Source organism: Odocoileus virginianus, unplaced genomic scaffold, assembly GCF_023699985.2.
Source record: "Odocoileus virginianus isolate 20LAN1187 ecotype Illinois unplaced genomic scaffold, Ovbor_1.2 Unplaced_Contig_45, whole genome shotgun sequence".
Taxonomy (NCBI): Eukaryota; Metazoa; Chordata; class Mammalia; order Artiodactyla; family Cervidae; genus Odocoileus; species Odocoileus virginianus.
In genome coordinates, this window is record NW_027224362.1 from 230,010 (window position 1) to 254,941 (window position 24,932).

At 39.9% G+C, this 24,932-nt stretch overlaps 1 protein-coding gene, 1 long non-coding RNA gene and 1 other non-coding gene across 3 annotated transcripts in view; 2 read left to right on the forward strand and 1 right to left on the reverse strand.

The window, feature by feature from the left end:
* LOC139034212 (uncharacterized) overlaps nt 1-24,932 on the reverse strand; it is a 38,388-nt gene that overhangs the window by 11,726 nt on the left and 1,730 nt on the right. The gene's annotated exons all lie outside the window — the stretch shown is intronic.
* On the forward strand, nt 10,371-10,477 carry LOC139034213 (U6 spliceosomal RNA). Its single transcript, XR_011486639.1, has one exon. It is a non-coding gene; the product is annotated as a U6 spliceosomal RNA (small nuclear RNA).
* On the forward strand, nt 17,497-19,015 carry RTL3 (retrotransposon Gag like 3). The gene is given in 3 exon segments (XM_070464648.1): nt 17,497-17,713; nt 17,890-18,255; nt 18,258-19,015. Coding segments are annotated over 3 exon segments (1,341 nt in total).

Below are 24,932 nucleotides of genomic sequence, written 5' to 3' on the forward strand. Positions count from 1 at the left end.
TCTGGGCATACACACTGAGGAAACCAGATCTGAAAGAGACACGTGCACCCCAATGTTCATCGCAGCACTGTTTATAATAGCCAGGACATGGAAGCAACCTAGATGCCCATCAGCAGACAAATGGATAAGGAAGCTGTCATACATATACACCATGGAGTATTACTCAGCCATTAAAAAGAATTCATTTGAATCAGTTCTAATGAGATGGATGAAACTGGAGCCCATTATACAGAGTGAAGTAAGCCAGAAAGCTAAAGAACATTACAGCATACTAACACATATATATGGAATTTAAAAAGATGGTAATGATAACCCTATATGAAAAACAGAAAAAGAGACACAGATGTACAGAAGAGACTTTTGGACTCTGTGGGAGAAGGCAAGGGTGGGATGTTTCGAGAGAATAGCATGAATATTATCTATAGTGAAACAGATCACCAGCCCAGGTTGGATGCATGAGACAAGTGCTCGGACCTGGTGCACTGGGAAGACCCAGAGGAATTGGGTGGAGAGGGATGTGGGAGGGGGGATCGGGATGGGGAATACATGTAACTCCATGGCTGATTCATGTCAATGTATGACAAAACCCACTGAAATGTTGTGAAGTAATTAGCCTCCAACTAATAAAAATAAATGGAAAAAAAAAAGAATAATAAATTGGTTCAACACTAAAAAAAAATAAAATAAATGTGATTTTGCCCCTCCTACCATCGTGCTGAGAAATTTGTAGGCAGGATCCACAGGATTCACTAGGCAAGAATACTGGAGTGGATTGCCATTTCCTTCTCCATCAGTCATTATTAGAGAAATGCAAATAAAAAATACAGTGAGATATCACCTCACACTGGTCAGAATGGCCATCATCAAAAAGTCTACAAACAATAAATGCTGGAAAGGGTGTGGAGAAAAGGGAACACTCTTGCACTGTCAGTGGGAATGTAAACTGATTTATTTTTTAACTTCACATAGCATCACTGAATGTTGATGCTTGAAAGAAATTTAGTAATCAGGGATTGAAGATCAGGCTTAAATGTCTATGATGACTCAGGGATAAAAAAAATTTAAGAGTAAAGTAAGTAGTGTAATGCAATAGGGAGTGATACTACAGAAAACTAGAGTGTATTCTCTAGCTAAGGAAGCAGCCAATATTTACTCAGCTTCTATTGGATGTTGCTACATGGGAATATGTGCCTAATATAGATCTCTATTTTTCAAGAGAACCTGGAAATATGTTATATAGGATTTCCTGATTTTTAATCAACTTTAATATAAACATAGATCAATCAAAACATACCTGTAGGTCACCTCTATCCCAGAGAGGGTTAGTTTGCAATCTCTGACTAGCCTAACCTCAGATAAGGCTAAGGATAAAGGGCTCAGAAAGGATAAATGTTCAGAGACTCATTCACAGTCACACAGAAAGTTGAGGACAGAGCTGAAGCAGCCTAGCATAATTGTTTAAGTTGCTGGAGCACAGAGTATGAAGACAGATGGGTTGAGATAAATCCCATCTCCACCATTTTCCAGCTCTATGACCTCTTGGTTTGGGGCATTATTTAGTCTTTGTGAGCCTCAGTCTTCAAATATGTGAAATGGAGGAAGGAAATGTTGGGTTGTTGTAGCTGTTGTTATACTAACTTAATTGAATGAGTTAATATAAGCAATTTGTGTGCATGCTCAGTCACTTCAGTAGTGTTTGACTCTTTGTGATGCTATGGGCCATAGCCTGCCAGGCTCCTGTGTCCATGGGATTTCCCAGGCAAGAATATAGGAGTGGGTTGCCATGCCCTTCTCCAGGGGATCTTCACCACTCAGGATTTGAATCCACGTCTCCTGTGTCTCCTGCATTGCAAGGTGGATTCTTTACCACTGAGCCACTGGAGAAGAAATATAGCAAAGAGTATAGTATAGTGTAGTGTCTAGTGCATAGTAGGTGCTAGAGAAGTGTTTGCTGTTGTTGTTGTTGCTGCTGCTGCTATTACTTCCGTGGGAAATGTACAAGAACAATAATATTAGCTGCCATGTCTGAAGTTAGTTTCTTCAGGACACATTATTAAAATATGACACCAGGACATTTATAAATTTTCAACTTGATGAAACAGAGCATTGAAATGTGTCCTTAATGCCAAATGAACAATTAATCAAAATATTTTCAAGTTATTTTTAGCTCAAGAATGAAAGATATAGTAACCTATAGAAGAAAACTGATGTTAAAATAGGTGTACTTAATGTGTGAGATTTTAACATCAGTTTTCTTCTATAGGTAGCTATGTCTTTCATTCTTGTGTGTTTAACTTGTGAAATGGCTTCCATAGTGGCTCAGATGGTAAAAGCATCTGCCTGCAATGCAGGAGACCCAGGTTCAATCCCTGGGTTGGGAAGATCCCCTGAAGAAGGGAATGGCAACCCACTCCAGTATTCTTGCCTGGAGAATTCCATGGACAAAGGAGCCTGGTGGGCTACAGTCCATGGGGTCTCAAAGAGTCAGACATGACTGAGAGACTAACATTGCATGAAGAATTGTCTTTCCAATTTTTTTTAAAGTTGAACTTTGTTAAAGTTGGACTTTGTTAACCAAAGAAGTAGAGTTTTCATCAAACTTTAAGATGAATCACACAAGCAGTTCATCAAAAATACATCTATTTTACCTGGTAATATAAAAGTTGTGGAGGATTTAAAAAGTGTAATCCTAATATCAGCTTCTATTTTACAATGCTTTGGCGTTTCAAAAGCTTTTTTTCACAAATATTAGAGACCTAGATTGTTAGAACTGGAAGGCATTTAGGAAATCATCTAACACCTCTCATTCTCTACGTGAGGAAACACACCCAGAGAGATTGCTATCTACACAAGGTCTGTTGACAGAACAAGAATATGACCCTCTAACGAGAGGAGACAAAATATAAGACAATATATAATTTGAGTGTTGGATGCATCTGCAATAGGAAGTGTGGAGTAGGGAAATCAGGCAAGGCTATTCAGAAGAGGCAGCTTCTGAACTGAGCCTAGAAATAAGGGTCAGATTTTTAAACTTTGAAAATCAGTCAGAGGGCATAGACATGTAAACAAAGTCTAGCTGAGTGTGCCATGCGAGTGGCACAATATAGAGAGTAACAAGGTTAGTATGGCATGAGTAAGGGAAAAGAGAAGCACTGCTAGAGAGGTGAGATGGAATCACATTTTAGAGGGCTCTGAATGTAAAATCAAGAAATTCAGACATGAGGCCACAGCCAGGTGGTAAACTTCCTTTTTATGTCTTCATTTTAAAAAGCTGTGCCTTCATGTTAAGCGTTTTTACCACATATGCATGCGCGCACACACACACACACACACACACACACACACAAGTCACAAAGCAACTCTGGAAGATGTTGTTATGTGTTTATTACCTTGATTGTGACAATGGTATTACAGGTGTTTGCATATGCTCAAACTTATCAAATAGTACACAAAACATATGTACAGTTTTAGATACTAATCATACCTCAATTAAGTGAGTGTTTTTAAAGAAAAGAAAAAGAAGAAAAAAGAAATGTATGTTCATATTTCAAAGCTAACCCAAATGCTACACTCTCTAACCCTTCAATCCAGAGTTGCTTATGATTAATAGTTTCTCATGAAACCTGCCAGAAATGTTCCCCATGGAGTTATATTAAAATAACATTATTTTTCAAACTGTTATCTACTACACTTACCATGATGTAGCACAGTGCCTCAATTGAACCGTATCTGGCTTTCACGAATATTGAAAACAAAAACTGTCCCGTGAGTACAATCCAGCTTGCTTAAAGGCACCTAAGAAATCACAAGTGAAGTGAAGTCGCTCAGTCGTGTCTGACTCTTTGCGACCCCGTGGACTGTAGCCCACCAGGCTCCTCCGTCCATGGGATTCTCCAGGCAAGAACACTGGAGTGGGTTGTCATTTCCTTCTCCAGGGGATCTTCCCGACCCAGGGATCGAACCCAGGTCTCCCTCATTGCAGGCAGACGCTTTAACCTCTGAGCCACTAGGGAAGCAAGAAATCACAAAGCTCTCTAAAAATTAAGAAAACTAAAATGCCTTTTCAGCTCTTGATAAATAATTCATCAGTGTAATCTTTCCCATTTGCACATGCTGTTGGACATTGCTCTGCTGGTATGCATGAAGAAAACACAAATGTCCCAGGAATCTGATCTGATTCCTTGCTAATGATATTTTCTGCTTCAGTCTTTTAGCCAAGAAATGATCAGAGAATAAGAGAGGAGCTATTTTTCTGTCAGGGATATATACAAAGAATCCAGTTTTAGATAATCCAGCTGTGCTGGTGAAATCAAATATGGCAGTGACAAGAACAAAATCATGCCATAAATGAAATAGAAGGAAATGGGGTAATAGAATCTGGTTATGTAAATATGCTCCAAGAAGAAAGAATTGAAATGAAATAGTGAAATCAAAAGGTCCATGCTGGGGTTGACATGAGACAGTCTTGCTTGCTTAAAACCTGGTTTGGGGGGTGGGGAATTTAACCATTCTGAGCATGGAGGACATAACAGGCAGAATTATGGATTATTAAGAAAACACACAGTGTTTAGAAAACACACAGGGTGACAGTGGAAACAGTGTCAGACTTTATTTTTGGGGGCTCCAAAATCGCTGCAGATGGCTATTGCAGCCATGAAATTAAAAGACCCTTACTCCTTAGAAGGAAAGTTATGACCAAGCTAGATAACATATTAAAAGGCAGAGACATTACTTTGCCAACAAAGGTCCGCCTAGTCAAGGCTATGGTTTTTCCAGTGGTCATGTATGGATGTGAGAGTTGGACTATAAAGAAAGCTGAGCACAGAATTGATGCTTTTGAACTGTGGTGTTGGAGAAGACTCTTGAGAGTCCCTTGGACTGCAAGGAGATCCAACCAGTCTATCCTAAAGGAGATCAGTCCTGGGTTTTCATTGGAAGGACTGATGCTGAAGCTGAAACTCCAGTACTTTGACCACCTCATGCGAAGAGCTGATTCATTGGAAAAGACCCTAATGCTGGGAGGGATTGGGGACAGGAGGAGAAGGGGATGACAGAGGATGAGATGGCTGGATGGTATCACTGACTCAATGGACATGGGTTTGGGTGGACTCCGGGAGTTGGTGATGGACAGGGAGGCCTGGCGTGCTGCAATTCATGGGGATTGCAAAGAGTCGGACACGACTGAGCGACTGAACTGAACTGACTGAACTAAAGAAAACACACAAAAAAAGGTTATTGGAAATGTTGAAATAAAATCACAATCAAGCTCTATTAGATATTCTTGCATGGAGCGGGGGTATAGCTAATGTGTGTCAGTAGTTTAATAAATTAATAAAATATATAAGGCAGTTAAAACTTCAGGACCACACATTTCTTGACCATGTATACATACAACAATTGCTTTTTACTGTCATCTCTGCTATGCTTCACCTTTCTCTTTAGGTAGCTATGTATCACATTATATGCCTGTGAATTTACACACTTCTTTCATATTCTCCAAGCTTCATCTTAACTGAACTTGCCCTTGTCAATTCATAGACTAAAACTGATAATCTTTGTGCCTTTATTTTCACTATTTCCTCCAGTGAAAATGTCCATTTCTTCATCAATTCTAATTTCACCCTCATAATGGGATGATCAAATCTTACTCCTTTTACAAAATCCAACCTAGAGGGGTGGGATGGGGAGGGAGGTGGGAGGGATGTTCAAGTGGGAGGGGACATGGGTAAACCTATGGCTGATTCATGTTGATGTTTGGTAGAAACCAATGCAATACTGTAAAGCAATTATCCTTCAATTAAAAATAAATAAATTTTTTTTTAAATCTCAGCTAAACACTGTTTATAATAGCCAGGACATGGAAGCAACCTAGATGCCCATCAGCAGACGAGTGGATGAGGAAGCTGTGGTACATATACACCATGGAATATTACTCAGCCATTAAAAAGAATTCATTTGAATCAGTTCTAATGAGATGGGTGAAACTGGAGCCCATTATACAGAGCGAAGTAAGCCAGAAAGATAAAGACCATTACAGTATACTAAGACATATATATGGAATTTAGAAAGATGGTAACAATAACCCTATATGCAAAAAAAAAGAAAAAGAGACTCAGATGTATAGAACAGACTTGTGGACTCTGTGGGAGAAGGCAAGGGTGGGATGTTTCAAGAGAACAGCATCGAAACATGTATATCTAGGGTGAAACAGATCACCAGCCCAGGTTGGATGCATGAGACAAGTGCTCAGGCCTGGTGCACTGGGAAGACCCAGAGGGATGGGGTGGAGAGGGAGGTGGGAGGGGGGATCGGGATGGGGAATACATGTAAATCCATGGCTAATTCATTTCAATGTATGACAAAAACCACTGCAATGTTGTAATTAGCCTCCAACTAATAAAAATAAATGGAAAAAAAAACATTCAAAAAAAAGTAAAATAAAATAAAATCTCAGCTAAAAAGTCATCTCTTCTACTAAGCCTCCCCAGACTCTATCCCTCAATCCTCTCCACCCACTCCACCCAATCACAATTTCACTTTTCCGCCTTCATTGCATGGTACCTGTGTCTCTTATAGGACATTTAACTACAGGAGATTTCTAAATTCTTAATACTAAAATATATATTTTGCTTGTATGCTGGCTTGTAGCAGGGCACCCAAAGCCAGTGCTCTAGGACAACCTATATGGACAGGGTGGGGAGGGAGGTGGGAGGGGGTTCAGGATGGGGAGGGGTGACAAATGTATACTTATGTCTGATTAATGTTAATGCATGGAAAAATGCATCACAATATTGTAAAGTAATCATCTGCCAATTAAAATAAGTAAATAATGTTTTTTTAAAAAATAAAAAGCTTCAAATGGATTTGTCTTTGTATTCCTCACCCAAAATACACACTTCAAACACACACACACACAAACACCTGCAGCACTGTGCCTTTAACTGCCTGAATGGTCAATAAGTATTCATAGCACAGCTGTATTAATTATCATGAAATTTGAGAGGAATTTTGTTTGCACTAGATAAGGTGATACAGAAAATCAGTGGCAATTGCTTTTAGTGTGAGTATGATTTTTATCATCACCAACAACTCAACTAATGCCTGTTGTTAAGTATTAGCATTATATATACTCCTCACAGCAACTCAGTAATGACCTTTATTATCCCCTATTTTCCAGATGAGAAAAATGAGTCCCACAGAATTTAAGTAACTTGGCCGAGATCACACAGCTGGTAAAGTGCAGAGCTGGGAACTGAACCTTAACTTGCCTTACTTCGAAGCTTGCACCTTTTCCATTAGCACATTTTTTCAAAATACTTTCACAACTATTATTTCAGTTGTACTTCACAAAAAAATATTGGGTTGTCAGGGTTGATATTCTCTCTTCTCCAGACCCCATTCACAGTTGCATCTCCCATTAGTACACTCAGCCATTCCTCTCTAGACCTACTGAGAGTCTACCTCTGCCCCTTTAACAGTCTGCCACCTTATAAAGACCATACCACCACCAATGTCTGAATAAGACTTTTAGACGTATTTAGTTTAGCCTAATCATTAAAAGTACAGAATGAAGCAGGGCAAAGGCTAATAGAGTTTTGCCAAGAGAACACACTGGTCATAGCAAACACCCTCTTCCAACAACACAAGAGAAGACTCTACACATGGACATCACCAGATGGTCAATACCAAAATCAGATTGATTATATTCTTTGCAGCCAAAGATGGAGAAGCTCTATACAGTCAGCAAAAACAAGACCAGGAGCTGACTGTGGCTCAGATCATGAACTCCTTATTGCCAAATTCAGACTTAAATTGAAGAAAGTGGGGAAAACCACTAGACCACTCAGGTATGACCTAAATCAAATCCCTTATGATTATACAGTGGAAGTGAGAAATAGATTTAAGGGACTAGATCTGATAGAGTGCCTGATGAACTATGGACGGAGGTTCATGACATTGTACAGGAGACACGGATCAAGACCATCCCCAAGAAAAAGAAGTACAAAAAAAGCAAAGTGGCAGTCTGAGGAGGCCTTACAAATAGCTGTGAAAAGAAGGGAAGTGAAAAGCAAAGGAGAAAAGGAAAGATATACCCATTTGAATGCAGAGATCCAAAGAATAGCAAGGAGAGATAAGAAAGCCTTCCTCAGCAATCAATGCAGAAGAAATAGAGGAAAACAATAGAATAGGAAAGACTAGAGACCTCTTCAAGAAAATTAGAGATACCAAGGGAATATTTCATGCAAAGATGGGCTCAATAAAGGACAGAAATGGTATGGACTTAACAGAAGCAGAAGATATTAAGAGGTGACAAGAATACACAGAAACTATATTAAAAAAAGACCTTCATGACCCAGATACTCATGATGCTGTGATCACTCACCTAGAGCCAGGCATCCTGGATGTGAAGTCAAGTGGGCCTTAGGAAGTATCACTATGAACAAAGCTAGTGGAGGTGATGGAATTCCAGGTGAGCTATTTCAAATCCTAAAAGATGATGCTGTGAAAGTGCTGCACTCAATATACCAGCAAATTTGGAAAACTCAGCAGTGGCCACAGGACTGGAAAGGGTCAGTTTTCATTCCAATCCTAAAGAAAGACTGCCAATGAATGCTCAAACTACCACACAACTGCACTCATCTCACACGCTAGTAAAGTAATGCTCTCAAAATTCTCCAAGCCAGGCTTCAGCAATACGTGAACCATGAACTTCCAGATGTTCAAGCTGGTTTTAGAAAAGGCAGAGGAACCAGAGATCAAATTGCCAACATCTGCTGGATCATCGAAAAAGCAAGAGAGTTCCAGAAAAACATCTATTTCTGCTTTATTGACTATGCCAAAGCCTTTGTGTGGATCACAATAAACTCTAGAAAATTCTGAAAGAGATGGGAATACCAGACCACCTGACCCGCCTCTTGAGAAACCTGTATGCAGGTCAGGAAGCAACAGTTAGAACTGGACATGGACCAACAGACTGGTTCCAAATAGGAAAAGGAGTATGTCAAGGCTGTATATTGTCACCCTGCTTATTTAACTTATATGCAGAGTACATCATGAGAAACACTGGGCTGGAAGAAGCACAAGCTGGAATCAAGATTGCTGGGAGAAATATCAATAACCTCAGATGTGCAGATGACACCACCCTTATGGCAGAAAGTGAAGAAGAACTAAAGAGCTTCTTGATAAAAGTGAAAGAGGAGAGTGAAAAAGTTGATTTAAAACTCAACATTTAGAAAACTAAGATCATGGAGTCCAGTCCCATCACTTCATGGGAAATAGATGAGGAAACACTGGAAACAATGGCTGACTTTATTTTGGGGGGCTCCAAAATCACTGCAGATGGTGACTGCAGCCATGAAATTAAAAGATGCTTGCTCTTTGGAAGAAAAGCTATGACCAACCTAGACAGCATATTAAAAAGCAGAGACATTACTTTGTCAACAAAGGTCCGTCTAGTCAAGGCTATGGTTTTTACGGCAGTCATGTGCGGATTTGGGAGTTGGACTATTAAGAAAGTTGAGCACCGAATAATTGATGCTTTTCAACTGTGGTGTTGGAGAAGACTCTTGAGAGTCCCTTGTACTACAAGGAGATCCAACCAGTCCATCCTAAAGGAGATCAGTCCTGGGTGTTCATTGGAAGGACTGATGCTGAAGCTAAAACTCCAGTACTTTGACCATCTGATGTGAAGAGCTGATTCATTTGCAAAGACCCTGATGTTGGGAAGGATTGAGGGCAGGAGGAGATGGGGAGGACAGAGGATGAGATGGTTGGATGGCATCACCGACTCAATGGACATGAGTTTGTGTAGACTCCAGGAGTTGGTGATGAACAGGGAAGCCTGGCGTGCTGCAGTTCATGGGGTTGCAAAGAGTCAGATACGACTGAGCGACTGAACTGAACTGAACTGAATCATTAAAAGTGTCCTAACACGTGATTTTTAAATTCTTAAACCATAAAATTAAATTTTCTCTTTAATTGACCAAAATGTACATATACTTTTTTTAAAGCATCTTTCTAGATTTTCTATGATCTCTCCTTCTTCACTCCCCTCCTCTTCCCTTCTCCCTCTCACTCTGTCTTTTCTGCCATGCTGATGCCAAAAGCTTGGACTTAGTATCCTTTCTGGGTGAACCAACATTGACATATCCCAGGGAGTAGGGTTCCAAGAAATAAAGGAGAGGGCCAGATCCCTGCAAGGGATAGCCTAAAAGTAAGGCTATAGCAAAAGCTCCCTATCCCACTGTTAGGCTGTGATGTTAGGCTTCAACCCTTAGTTAGGACAGCCAGATCAACACATCACCAGAGTTAAATGAAGCCAGGGCACTGAGATCATCAATTAAATTTGCTAATGCTAGAAACCATACTGAGTGCTCGCTTCGGCAGCACATATACTAAAATTGGAATGATACAGAGAAGATTAGCATGGCCCCTGTGCAAGGATGACATGCAAATTTGTGAAGCGTTCCATATTTTTATGGAAGCAACCTAGATGCCCATCAGCAGACGAATGGATGAGGAAGCTGTGGTACATATACACCATGGAATATTACTCAGCCATTAAAAAGAATTCATTTGAATCAGTTCTAATGAGATGGATGAAACTGGAGCCCATTATACAGAGCAAAGTAAGCCAGAAAGATAAAGACCATTACATTATACTAACACATATATATGGAATTTAGAAAGATGGTAACAATAACCCTATATGCAAAACAGACAAAGAGACTCAGATGTATAGAACAGACTTGTGGACTCTGTGGGAGAAGGCGAGGGTGGGATGTTTCAAGAACAGCATTGAAACATGTATATTATCTAGGGTGAAACAGATCACCAGCCCAGGTTGGGTGCATGAGACAAGTGCTCGGGCCTGGTGCACTGGGAAGACCTAGAGGGATTGGGTGGAGAGGGAGGTGGGAGGGGGATCGGGATGGGGAATACATGTAAATCCATGGCTAATTCATTTCAATGTATGACAAAAACCACTGAAATGTGGTGAAGTAATTAGCCTCCAACTAATAAAAATAAATGGAAAAAAAAATTTTTTTTTAAAAAGAGAGAGAAAAAAAAAAAAAAGAAACCATACTGGGCCAAACTTATAAGGAAGAAAATACATAGGGCCACCAGAGTAGTGTGATCTAAAGGATGTCAAAATGATATCTTTGTCTCAGAATGCCTCTCCTAATAGAAGGATCTTGAACGGATTGCAGCGTTTCAGAATACCCTTTGAAAATAAAAATGCTCCAAGAGAGTTCCTTTTAGAACTCTGTAGGGATTCATTTTATCAAAATGACAGCTGATCAAAGGGAAAGGCCACCTAAGTATGCACAAGACCAGAAATAAAATGAGAAGATGGCAGATATCATAAAAGGAGACAAGGGGGTGACAAACTTTGACACCTTCAGAGTTATACTATATTTCATTACTACATGCTTTGTATCTCAGTTACATGAGTAGGGAAAATTCTTGGAAAGCTTTCCAACTTCTAAAGTAATTGAGAATTCCTGTTGCCCTGATGTCATATAGTGTTGGTAATAAGAAAAGTTTTGGCTTGTACAAAGCACATTGTCAGTTAAGCTTAAAGTGCTGCAAGCCTCTAACGCAACCATAGGAATAATATATTGAACAAAAAAGACACCAGGATGAGACTTCCCCAAGGGGTAGCTTGGTATTGTGCCAGAGGCCTGTGGGGTAATCTGTCCTGTTGACTCTTTTCCAGGCAGGAAGAGGAGGGACAGAAAGGGCAGGAGCATGAGTTACTTGAAGATGTAACCTAGCCAGGTTTGAGAAGGAAGACCCTGGCAGAAATCTAAAATGTTTCATATTGTATATTGCCAATAAAATAAAACTATAATTTATAGTGTGATGTACAAAGTAGAATTTTATCTCATTCAAACTTTCCCTTCTCTTTCTCCCTAAGTTAACAGTTAATATATGTAACTTATTAACATAACTGAGCTTAACTGTGCAGTCTTTTTTCAAAATTTATTTATTTATTTTAATTGGAGGATAAGTACAATATTGTGGTGGTTTTTGCCATACACTGACATGAATCAGTCACTGGTGTATATGTGCCCCCCATCCTGAACCCCCCTCCCAGCTCCCTCCCCACCCCATCCCTCTGGCTTTGAGTGCCCTGCTTCATGCATTGAACTTGCACTGGTCATCTGTTTTACATATGGTAATATACATGTTTCAGTGCTATTCTCTCAAATCATCCCACCCTTGCCTTCTCCCACATAGTCCAAAAGTCTGTTCTTTACATCTGTGTCTCTTTTGCTGCCTTGTATATAGGATTGTCATTACTGTCTTTCTAAAACCCATATATATGCATTAACTAGAACTGTGCACTCTTTATATCTGTTAAATGAACATATTTTTCTTCCTTTTCCCCTAGAAGTTCATTTGCCCAGTTTAGAAAAAAAAACTAATTTACTTAAAATGTTTTCATAACTGTTCTAAATCTCCATAAATTCCATCATGTTGTGAGTGTAAGAAGAAGGATTAAATTGTAGGGGAAACAAGATGAGAGTCTGGATGTTTTTGCTTTCTTATTCTTACTTGACTAATTTAGGATATTAAAATTACTTTAGGCATTCTGAAAAAAAAGTCAGCATCGTTCTTTTTCTCACTCAGAATAATTCTCTATGTTTAGACAGTTTGAAACTCGTACTTAAGGACTTTGAATTTGGTCTTCGTTCTTTAGCAGGAGTGGGGGAGAGTCCTTGTATTTACCCACTGAATAAATATGCCTGTAAGCAAGGCACTGTTCTATGCTTTAGTCCATGGACTTTTTAAACATCTATCTGGACTGTTCCACAATCCCTTTGTTAATCATCTCATCTTCATGCTTAGGTGCCTCCAATTCTTTTTTTTTTCTCTCTCTTTATTATCCTTGTCATATGGTAATTCATCCCTTACTTCTGAGTTCAGTTATTTTTTTTTTCCTTATTGAACTACAGCTTTTAACACATGACTTTTTAGTGTAGGTCTATATATTAGGGTTTTCCACTGAAACAGGAGAGAAAGGTGGTGGGGGGATAAGGGGAGAGGAGAGGAGGGGGGGAAATAGAAAATAGACCTGAGGAGAAAGGGATTGAAGTGGCTCATGAAACCATGAGATTGTGGAGGAAACCCAGGGAAGAACTGCAGTTTGAGCTGGAAGGCCATCTGCTTACAGAACTCTTTCTCTTTCAGGGAAGTCACGTAGTTTTTTCTATTAAGACCTTCACCTGATTAGATGAGGCTCACCTACATCCCTGGTGGCTCAGATGGTAAAGAATCTGTGTACAATGCAGAGACTCGGGTTTGATCCCTGGGTTGGGAAGATCCCCTGGAGAAGAAAATGGCAACCCACTCCAGTATTCTTGCCCAGAGAACTCCATGGACAGAGAAGCCTGGCAGGCGCCTCCAATTCTTATTCTAGAGTGTCATTTGGTAAACTGCATCGTCCATAACCCAGTCAAGAAGAAAAAAAAAGATCCTCAGTGGTATAAAGTCAATGCTGTAAAACACACACACTGTAAATTTATTCGTATGAGAGACCCTATTCATCCCTTACACAATTCTAGCAAATTTAACTCTCTAGCTACATTTTCTAATCCTCCTCCTCCTCATCATCATCATCATTATAGTTAACCTTTATTGGGTGTTACTAGCTGCTAGACACTGTGCTAAGTCTTTTAAATGAATTATTTCATTAAATGTTTGCAACAACTGTATAGTGCTGTGCTCAGTCACTTCAGTCATGTCTAACTCTGTGTAACCCCATGGACTACAGCCTGCCAGGCTCCTCTGTCCATGGGATTCTCTAGGCAAGAATACTGGAGTGGGTTGCCATTTCCTCCTCCAGGGTATCTTCCTGACCCAGGGATCGAAGACTGCATCTCTTACATTTCCTGCATTTGCAGGTGAGTTCTTTATTGCTAGCACCATCTGGGAAGCCTGTGTTCAGTTGCTCCAGTCGTGTCCAAGAAGCTCTATAAAGTTAAGTACAAGTAATAGCTCCATTTTATAGTTTTATAAGATGAGTTTTACACTAAATTTTAGAAGGACTAAATAATTTGCCAAATTTACCTATACTTAATAGAGACAGGTAAAAAGCCACTAGACAGGGGTGAAGGAGGAGAGTGAAAGAGCCAGCTTAAAACTAAATATTAAAAAAAAAAAAACTAAGATCTGGCCCCATTACTTCATGGCAAATAGAAGGAGAAAAGGTGGAAGTAGTGACAGATTTCCTCTTCTTGGGCTCTAAAATCACTGCGGATGGTGACTGCAGCCATGAAATCAGAAGATGATTGCTTCTTGGCAGGAAAGCTATGACAAACCTAGACAGTGTGTTGAAAAGCAGAGACATTACTCTGCTGACAAAGGTCTGTATAGTCAAGGCTATGGTCTTCCCAGTGGTCATGTATGGTTGTGAGAGCTGGACTGTAAAGAAGGCAGAGTGCCAAAGAATTGATGCCTTCGAACTGTGGTGCTGGAGAAGACTCCTGAGAGTCCCTTGGACAGCAAGGAGATCAAACCAGTCAATCTTAAGGGAAATCAACCCTGAATACTCATTGGAAGGACTGATGCTGAAGCTGAAGCTCCAGTATTTTGGTCATCTGATGCAAACATCTGACTCATTGGAAAAGTCCCTGATGCTGGGAAAGATTGAGGGCAGAAGGAGAAGAGTCATCAAAGGATGAGATGGCTGGATGGCACAACCGATGCAATGGAATGAACTTGGGCAGTCTTTGGGAGATGGTGAGGGACAGAAAGGCTTAGTGTGCTTTAGTCCATGGGGTCGCAAAGAGTCAGACATGACTGGGAGACTGAACAACCAGTATGGACAGGCATTTAGGTAACAGTGTAAAAGGGCTATGTGACAGTCTGATAGCAAAAGAGTAGAAAAAATACAAAGTGAAAAAATTACAAGAAATTGGAAAGTATAGCAATTCTGAGATATTTAAGCAATATTTGCGATATTGAAGACTGACAGGTTTATACTTCTCAATAACTTTCAGGAGGCAACATGGTGTTAAACACAGTAAAGGAGCTGGTTCATATAAATATGAGCCCAAACCATTAAAAAATAAATTACACTCAAAATAATCTACTTAAGAATGAAGAAAAAAGTGTAATGCATGCTATAAATATTTCTCAGCTTTTTTAATTAGTAAGGTAAACAGGGCCTCTCAAGTAGCGCTAGTGGTAGAGAAGTGAAGTCGCTCAGTCATGTCCGACTCTTTGCGACCCCATGGGCTGTAGCCTGCCAAGCTCCTCTGTCCATGGGATTTCCAGGCAAGAATACTGGAGTGGGTTGCCATTTACCCGCCTGCTAATGCAGGAGACATGAAAGACGCGAGTTCAATCCCTGGGTCAGGAAGATCCCCTGGAGTAGGAAATGGCAACCTGCTCCAGTATTCTTGCCTGGGAAATCCCATGGACAGAGGAGCCTGGAGTCCATGGGACCTCAAAGAGTTGGACATGACTGAGCACATTCACAAGGTAAGTATCAACTATGTGTTTTGGATTTTCAAAGGGAAGACCTCAGTTATCTGAAAAATTCATATAACTAGAACACATTATTTCCTGATGATGGTGATATTTTTATCTGTCAAAGACTAAAACATCAAAAGGAAAGACAATCACTTGATTTGCAAAAGGTTTTACTTTTCTTTTCAAAGCCTCTCCATTCTGGTTCAGCTAGTTCAGTCCGTTAATTTGCTATGACTTGGGAATATTCCATCACCAGGGTTTATCCCATTATGTTGATTAATGTAAAACTTACCATTTTTAAAGGAGACTTGGGACAATGAATAACCTGATGTATGATTTGATTTGGCCAAAGACAGTCCCCAAACCCACTCCTTACTAGGACAAAAAATGAGACTTAACTAAAATGGCCACATGGCCCATGCCCAGGGCATGACTATGATTTGTCACAAGAAGAGAAAGTGAGATCTTGAGCAAGGTCATTTCTCAAGAGGCCAGCCATTAGTGGGATACCTGGGTGCTTCCTAGAGCACCTGAATGGTTCAGGGAAAGACGAGAACCCTGGGCCAAGACATTCATTCAGAGCAAGCCAAGGACCTTGCAAGACTGTTACAAGTACCCTTCAACAAAGTTGGCCTCCCCCAAAATCTTACCCTATTATACCTTGTCCAGGTCTGTCCATGGTAAAATTCCCAAGAAAACATTGCAGGGAGGGACCCTAGAAATGGAGTAAGTGGGTGGGGAAGAGGGATTAAGGTGTTGCAGGCTGCTCTCTGAGTAAGAATTCAGCAAACAGCCCAGTGTGGATAGAGTGATGGGAGGTTATATGAGACAGACATAAAAAATAAACTCTCAAACCACTGTGGTCATTCAGAAATGTTTGCAACTTTTCACAAGGGCAGTGGCATTACTCCCAATTTCCTGGCCAAATATTTATTAAAGTAACCAAGGACTGAGCACATGAGGCTGCCTCACATCAGCGCAGCATCCTTCTTTGCTTGCGGCTCTAAACTGAGAGGTACTGTCCAAAAAAAAAAATTCTTCCACACTCAAAATAGCTACGTTACAGAGGAGAGTTGGAATGTGTTCTTGGAGTGGGTGTGTTTGTTTGAGTTCAGTGTATGCAGAAAAGACATGCCTCCACAGCCATTCATTCACATGCTTCCCTTCTCAGCGACAGGTATGCAGACAGTGGAGCTCTTGGACTAACTCTCTGAATGGTAATGTACATTTATAAAGATTATTTTCCTAACTATTTTGAGGTATTTTATAAATAATGTGCATGTGTCTGCTGAACATATATATATTTAGTAAAATTTTGCTTGTTTTCTCCTGAGACTGATCTTGTGTGTTTACTTATGTGGTATGATTTCTGAGGTGTCAGAAAGCTCCCCCCTACCTCTTACCCCAGCCACCCAAAAATATCTCTTGGGTTGGCCCACACAGAACTTAAAATCCCCACATTGTTCAAACATTTGATTTAGTCATTGAAAGCTGCTGTTAAAATCCAAGTGTTACATTGGGATATTAAAGCAGACATTAGAAATTAAAGACTATATAAAACAGGAAAGAATATGGGGAAATTGCCTCTATTATAATGCTCAGTTTCAAAAAAAGAATGCAAAATAAATACACAGTCTTGATCAGATGCTGTCTTAAGATGTTATGAGGTCAGAGCTAGCATATATAACCCAGCTCATGAATATAAGCCTATAGTAAAAGAAATCCAGCACCGTCGGGCAACTTTTATTATTATTTATTTCAAATGAGTGCTTTCCACAGTTTCTGATCCTCAGATCCCACTCTCTTCAAAGTGTATCTAATATCTCCCTTTGCTGAGCTCAGGAGGCTCACACTGACCTCTTGTTAACCAATCTTGGTGGGACACAGATACACATTTTCTGGAAAGCTCACGGAACCTGATATCTGCCTGTGAGGAGCTTTTAGAAAGACCTCACAAGCACTCACCTACTCTCTCAGCAGCAAACTGCCAAACCAACCTCATTTCCTTAAAAGATGATGGAGGACTTAGCAGCCTCCAATATTGCTCTGAAATGAGAGAATGAAATTCTGCAGGTTCAAGTGCAGCAGCTGATGGAGAAAAATGCTGCCTTGCAGTCCCTCATCCCAGAACTCCAGAAGCCCCAAGCAGCCAAGGAGGATGAACCACTCCAGGAGACCCAGAGACCCCACAGAGTCCCTGGATTTTTCTCGCAGTCTTGGAACCCCAAGAGTACCCAGATGTCAAGGAGTCCCAGAAGCCCAGAGAGTCTCAGGACCTCCAAGCCTGGGAGACCTCAGCAGTCCAGGAGCCCCAAAAGTCCTTCGAGCTCCTAGCAGCTCCAGGGTCCCTGGAGCCCCCAACAACCCAAGATCCCCAAGCACCTCCAATAATCTACAAACTTTTAGGAGCCTGGAGATCCCAAAAGTCCTCAGAGGCTAAGGAGCCTCAGAAGCCCCCAATGGCCCAGGAGGACCATAAACCCCCAGAATTCAAGGAGGCTCAGAAGTCCTCAGATACCCAGAATACCCCAGCAGGCCAGGAGCCCCAGAAATTAGAGCCCCAGCACCCGCCAAATTCCCAGGAGCTACAGGAGGCACCAAAATGCCAAGATACCTCTAGATACCTGGAATTCTTTGAGTTTCCTGCTCCCCAGGAGCTCCAGGATCCTGAAGATGCCCAGGAATGCCTAGGACTCTTAACACCCAAGGAATCCCTGGACAGTCTAACAGCTGCTGAAACAACAACAGCTTCAGACTTTCCAAAGTCAATGAGTGAGAGGCTGAAAATTTCCCCCTAGAGTATTCTTTAGCCTTCAGTAGGGATACCCAAAAGATTCCTGAGTTTCTAGTTCAATTGAAGAGTTCCATGAGAGTCATAGGGTGCCTGTATCCCACCAAAGCAGCTCTAGTAAGCTTTGTTGGCAACTACTTCTTAGGTCAAGAAGAAAACTGGTTCCAGCCATTAGTAGATATCCAAAGCCCCCTGCTGGAGCAATCTGACAGTTTCATACAAGTGCTTCAGGATACTTTTGACAATCCAGAAAATATGGAAGATGCCAATCACCACATCCATAAGCTCTGCCAATGAGAGAATCATATCCACCAGTATGCAACCCACTTCCACCTCATTATTCAAGAACAAAATTTGGGTGCAAGCACTCTCTGCATCCAATTTCAGGAAGGGCTTGCCAGTTCTATCTGAAGTGAACTGTCTCACATAAGCCCAGCTACCAATCTATCTGATCTGATTACCCAATACATCTCCCTAGAAGAGAAGTGAAGTGGTAAACCTGATCCAAGTCCACAAGATGCAAGTCCCTCTGAGGAGAAAGCTGGACTCATGAGTTTACCAGCTGAAAACCAGCCAGTGCAGGCTTCAAGCTGTCACCAACACCTCAATGAAGCTGAATGAGCCCATCATCATGAAGACCACATGTGCCTCTACTGTGGACATACCAGTCATTTCACCAGAGATTGCCCTGTCAAGCCTCATCATGCCCAGCAGGTGGGAAACATCGAGGCCCGGTGGTAAGGGGGAACCCAGGTGGGCCAAACTACAAATATGCCTCCCCCTCACTTCCAGTATCCATATTTCGTACACTATGGTTTACTGTTGAAATATGACTGGGAAGACAACAGTTCTTTGAGCAAGCTATGGTGGATTCAGGCTCCTACAGGAACAGCATTGAACACTCCGTGTTTCTTCGAGAGAAGCTACCCATTGGCAGTAACATCTTTCCTCTGATGCTGGAAACTGTAGATGGCCATACATTGATTAATGGACCCATAACCAAGGAAACACCACCTGTTGAAGTTAAAATTGGAAACCATGTTGAAGAGCTCCAGTTTGACATTATTCATGCTCCAAGGTACCCTCTGATTCTTGGAATCCACTGGCTTGAAACACATGATTCTAACATCGAGTGGAGTACCCACACTATATCTTTTCCATCCTGTTATTGTCACTACAATTGCTTCAGGCACAGGTGGAATAGAAGACATCATGATGAAATAACTGCTGGGTAGATTCTTTGTCCTAGTGACTGCTCCAAAAAACCTATCTTCTGTAACCTCAGCTGTCATCAGCATTTGCTGCTCCCAGAATCTTCCACTGAATCTCTGGCAATGAAATAAGGCTACCTGTACAACAACCCTGCCTCTTGGATTGTGAACTGAACCTGATAACTTTGAGTTGCATTTTTTTTCACCAACCCTACATGCCCCCTTCTTTGAACCCTGCATTAATGTGGGGCTGTTTTAATTACAATTTATTCTAACAATATTCATGAGAATAGATAATAGAAACTAACATCTAAAAATATAGTTGTTATATTGACTTGATTTTTTCCTTATCAAGAGTTTCTTTATCACAACAATTGCAGCATCTTTTCAATAAAGAAAATAAATTTGCAAGTGATTTTTTAAAAAACCAATAAACCTTCAAATTCTACTAGTGTTTCAATTATTTCTTGGTTTATCTGAGTGAATGAATAAGACACAAGTAAATTAGGAGGGAGAGAGGGAAGGAGGAAGGGAGGGAGGGAAATGAAAAGTCTCAAAGCTTGAATATTCCAGAAGTAGTGACATGTCAGTGAGTGATGGGGTACAGGAAGATGGAGAGAGCAGGGGACTGGTTGGAGTAGAGATAGACTGGATGAGAAATGGAGGAATTAGAGAGGGGATAGAGGGAAAGTTTAAAAGAGGGTTTGGGGAAAATTAGAAGGAGGTCAAAAAGGACTCAGAGGAGAGTTAGGAGCTGCTGAGAGCAGGGGTGAGAGGAAGGGTAAATTCCTACAAAATTAAGGGCATGCTGACAGAGACATTGAGCAGCTTTGAAAGCACACTTCTTGGACTTCATAGATTAACCAAAGAAAGAAAGGCCCTGGAGAAGATAATGAGATCCCTCAGTAACCAAGCTTTCCTGGTAAAGTGACAAGATCTTATTCCCTGCAGCAGGGAAATTTGCCCTAGAGTTTACGCCTATTAATGTGTTTTTATTGGTGCACAGGAGCAGAGAGGAAGGAATCAGCTTTCAACACTTGCAGATCATTAGTAGCCAACTGTATCTGCTCTGCTAGACAGGCTGCTTGCATGACACATAGACAGAGGCAAGTCAAGGAAAGGAACTTGTGTTCTTATGGAACTGAGAGGGGCTAATGTCCCAACTTAAATCACACAAACAGATGAACTACAGGGTTGGGAGTGTGGGTAGAGGGAGTTGAATCTCCAGGTCTCCAGGATTTCCAGAAATATGAAGAGTATGTTTCCTCTGTATTTCGAACACTCCTTTGTGAGTCTTTCTGAGGCCATTTGAAGGAGATTTTGCCTCTTACTTAGACAAGTAAACAAATATATGATCATAACCCTAGAAGGAGACAAGTGAGGAATGTACCATTCATTGGGCCACTAATATCTTCCAGCTACAATGTCTGGCATGTTATACACATTAATTATTTCCTTATTTCTAGAACAACCCAGTGAAGTAGGTATGTTTGCTCCAATTTCATCAATGAGCAAACAGTGCTCTAGCAAAGCTAGTTCACTCATCCAAAGTCACAAGCTAATAAGTTGGTAGAGGCTTCTTTGGCTTTTGAAGCCTGTGCCCTTTCCTCTATCGCATGTGAATATCCATAATTCAGTGGTGAGAAACAAACAAGATTGTGGCAGCAGAGACCTAAGTTAAATAATCCTAAAAAGTAGAGGAAAACTCAGAAGAAACATTGCAGAGACCATTTCATAGTAGTTCTGTTTCCCCAGTTCCCTTGAACTCACCCCAAATGCCTCATCATCACAAACTTCCCTTTTGTATCTCTTGAAGAACTTCCTTTTTTGAACTAGTGGTATTTGTTTTCATGGACATTGGTCCCACATGAATAGTTATTTACCTGTAGGACCTGTGCACTATATAGCGTTGTGTGTACCACCCCTTAGATTGTCTGAATAGCCATTTCCATAACCAATCCAAGTCCTCTGAAATCTTAAATTCTACCTCTTCTAGTTCTCACTGGCCTACACTTCCTTCCCTGAATAGTTTAACACATTTAATCATCATATACCATCTTGAGGTATATGGGGACAATTTTTAGGTGTATCTCCTATAACTCCCAACCTACCCCCACAACACACACAGATAGCCTGGGTCACAGAGATGAAATCTTCTACATGCCTACATTTGATAGCATAGCCTAATACAGTGCCCTGTACAGAGAAGTTCTCCAAAGTGACTGATTCAATGACATTGAATTACCACTAACCAGAGAAGGGTGCTCATTTATATATCATGGGTTTTTCTTATTTTTTTTCTTCACTCAATTGCTTATCTCTACCACCAAAATCAAGCATTATCTATCAATATAGAATTCAAGACAAAAATACTTAAAGCCACTATAAAGGAAAAACACCATTTGCCAAAATACCTGAGGCTATCAGGACTGAGAGGATACATGGGACACAGGACTTGCCGTGTTAAAACTAGGAACAGTTCCGGGAAAACTGAGATGGTTTGTCAACTGACTTGGGTTCTACATTTTTCTATCTGGCTTTAGAGGCTTATTTGACTACAGTACAATTCTTCGTTTCAGGGAAAAGATCCATTCTCTAATCATATAATCACAGAATTTGTGAGTTGTAGAAGACTCAAGAAGTCTATTTCCTAAATTTTACAAATGAAAGCATTGAGGAGGCTCAGAGAAAGGAAAGATATTTAATCAAGATAACTTACTGCTATCTAGATCTCCTGACTCCATATCCAGTGTTCTTTTCACCAGAAGCTACAGTTCTATCCCAGTAGTTAAAACTCAAATATGTGGCCAGGACTGAGCTAGGTACTGTGGACAGTGTCTATAAAGTATAACATGAGAGGTTTGCGATGTGATTAAGGAGAAAAAAATTAGCAAGCATCAAACATGGCTTCCCAGGTGGCTCAGTGGGTAAAGAACCTGCCTGCAATGCAGGAGATGCCAGAGATATGGGTTCGATTACTGGAGTTGGAAAGATCCCCTGGAGAAGAACATGGCAACCCATTCCAGTATTTTTGCCTGGAGAATCCCACGAATAGAGGAGCCTGGCAGGCTACAGTCCATAGGTTACAGAGAGGCGGACATAACTGAAGCAACTGAGCACACAACACACAGACAGCTAGCATAAAATCAAATATGTAGTAACAAATACACCAAATACACGAAGTTGACAAAGGTAACAATAATATCTACTATTTAATGAGCACTTGGGTTGTACCAGACTTTGGACCAGGTGATTTAGGTATTTGCAGCTGTCTGCATGGCAGATTTTATTATGCAAATCAAATATATTACTCCAGTTCTTAAAGTACCTGTATATTTCAAAAGCTATGTTTTTAAAAGATTTTTTAAGGATAAATTATTTTAAACTTTATTAATACAATATTCAGCATATTACTAGATATCAAATATTAAATTACAAGAGCAACATATGAGTCAGAACACTAGGGGCCAGGAGATTAAGAATAAATTCTTAATTTCATCACTTACTAGCTATCCAACCCATATTGTTTATGAAATAAGGAATATAATACTTCTTTTACCTACCCAACAAAGTTAGAGAAAGCATCAAATGAAATATCTCTTGTTTAAAAAGCATTATGAGATAAACAACAAGGTCTAACTGTGTATCACAAAGAACTATATTCAGTATTCTATAATGAACCATAATGGAAAAGAATATGAAAAAATATATGTATATGAATCACTTTGCTGTACACCAGACACTAACACAACATTGTAAATCAACTATATTTCAATCAAAACTTTAATTAAAAATTTAAAAAGCATTAGAAAGTTGAAAATGCCATATAAATAAATGGTACTATAGTAACTTATGTTTGGAATAATGACCCCAAAGACCTTCATTGTATGAAAACACAGGTCTAATTTAATTTCAATTTTACACACCTCTAGTAAGTATTTTCTAAGTGCTGGACACTCTATATTGTCAATCAAAGCAAGATTCAGTTATGTTTAATATAAATATTGCATTAAGTAATTTTTGGTATTATAATTAAAGTATTTGAAATACGAATAATAATTCTTGTCCTATGTACCAGCACTCTATTTACCAGAATATTATGTTATTTAAAATGCCACTTCCGTCCTAGAGTATATCAACTAAATTATAATATAATTGATCTGAGCTTTTTCTTCATCTACTTAGCTCAACCTAGAGAAAACAAGTCAGAACAAGGTTAATATTTATGCCTACACCAAAAGAAAATTAAAATTAAAACTCATGTGACTGCTATCACTTCCATTTCCAATTTATATGATTTTTAAGTAAAAAATAATTGAAAATTAAAAGGTCAAACTGTAGCAGCCGCTGAGTAAGTCATGATGTCTGTAGGAAACAATTGCTACCATCATTTAGTATGACTAATAAGACTCTCATTTCACTTATTATCTGCCTCACAGTTATTCTAATATGTGAGAAAGTTTGATGAAGTGTTTTTAGTTTGGAGAATGTGGGATGTGTTCTAACTAGGTTAGTCGGAGAGGGGAGAAGTAACACATGCCAACAGTAGTCAAGTACAAAGTGTCTTACTTGGCTCAAATGAGAGGACCATTATATATTCTGATTAAAATGGGATATGGGACGGAAAAATGGGATATGGGAGAGAAACACAGGATAGTCATATGTGTACAGGATATCTGGTAACATAGAATTCACATGAGAAAAAGAAAGCATAAAATTTTACAACCACACAGAACAGAATGTCTGAAACTCTACAGCTGAGCTCACTGTTTTTCTTAGCCTTTTCACACTGCTTTTTCCTGTCAGTTACACCGCAGATACCACATAATAGACAACAAGTGAACCAGCTGCATTACTAGTGAAACTCTTCTGATTATTGGAAGAAAATAAAGCTGAAAGTCAATATCATTAAAGGCACTAAAAAGGTGAATGCTGAAGGGAATTTCCATATTTCAACTTCTACTTTTACAACACTGCCTTCCATGGTAAAATTGAGCATGTATTTGAAGCAATGAGGGAGAGATCAATTAGGGACAAGGCAAAATAAAATAACACTTAAGAATTAACAATATTTAGTGGGAAATATTATGCTCCAAAAGTTTTGAAATAATTAAGCTAAAATAAAATGTAGAAAACAAGAAGCCTGACATGGAAAGCACCAGAAATTGGTGGTCCCAGCCACCTTCTATTACTCTCTGTCTTCTCTCCAGGTCTCCTCTCTTTCTGGACTTTTTTCTTTCTGCTAACCTGTTGGAAACCTAAATAACCAAATACTCACACATAATTAATCATTAATAGTTTGCAATAATAAGCCTTTTCCTCACTGCCTTTCCATATGGAGAAGAAAGGCAGATCAGAAATATTCTTCACACTAATTTAATAACTTTGTGAAAGCCTTTTTAAAACAATAAACATATTGTTTTATATATGGAGAATGCATAGACAGG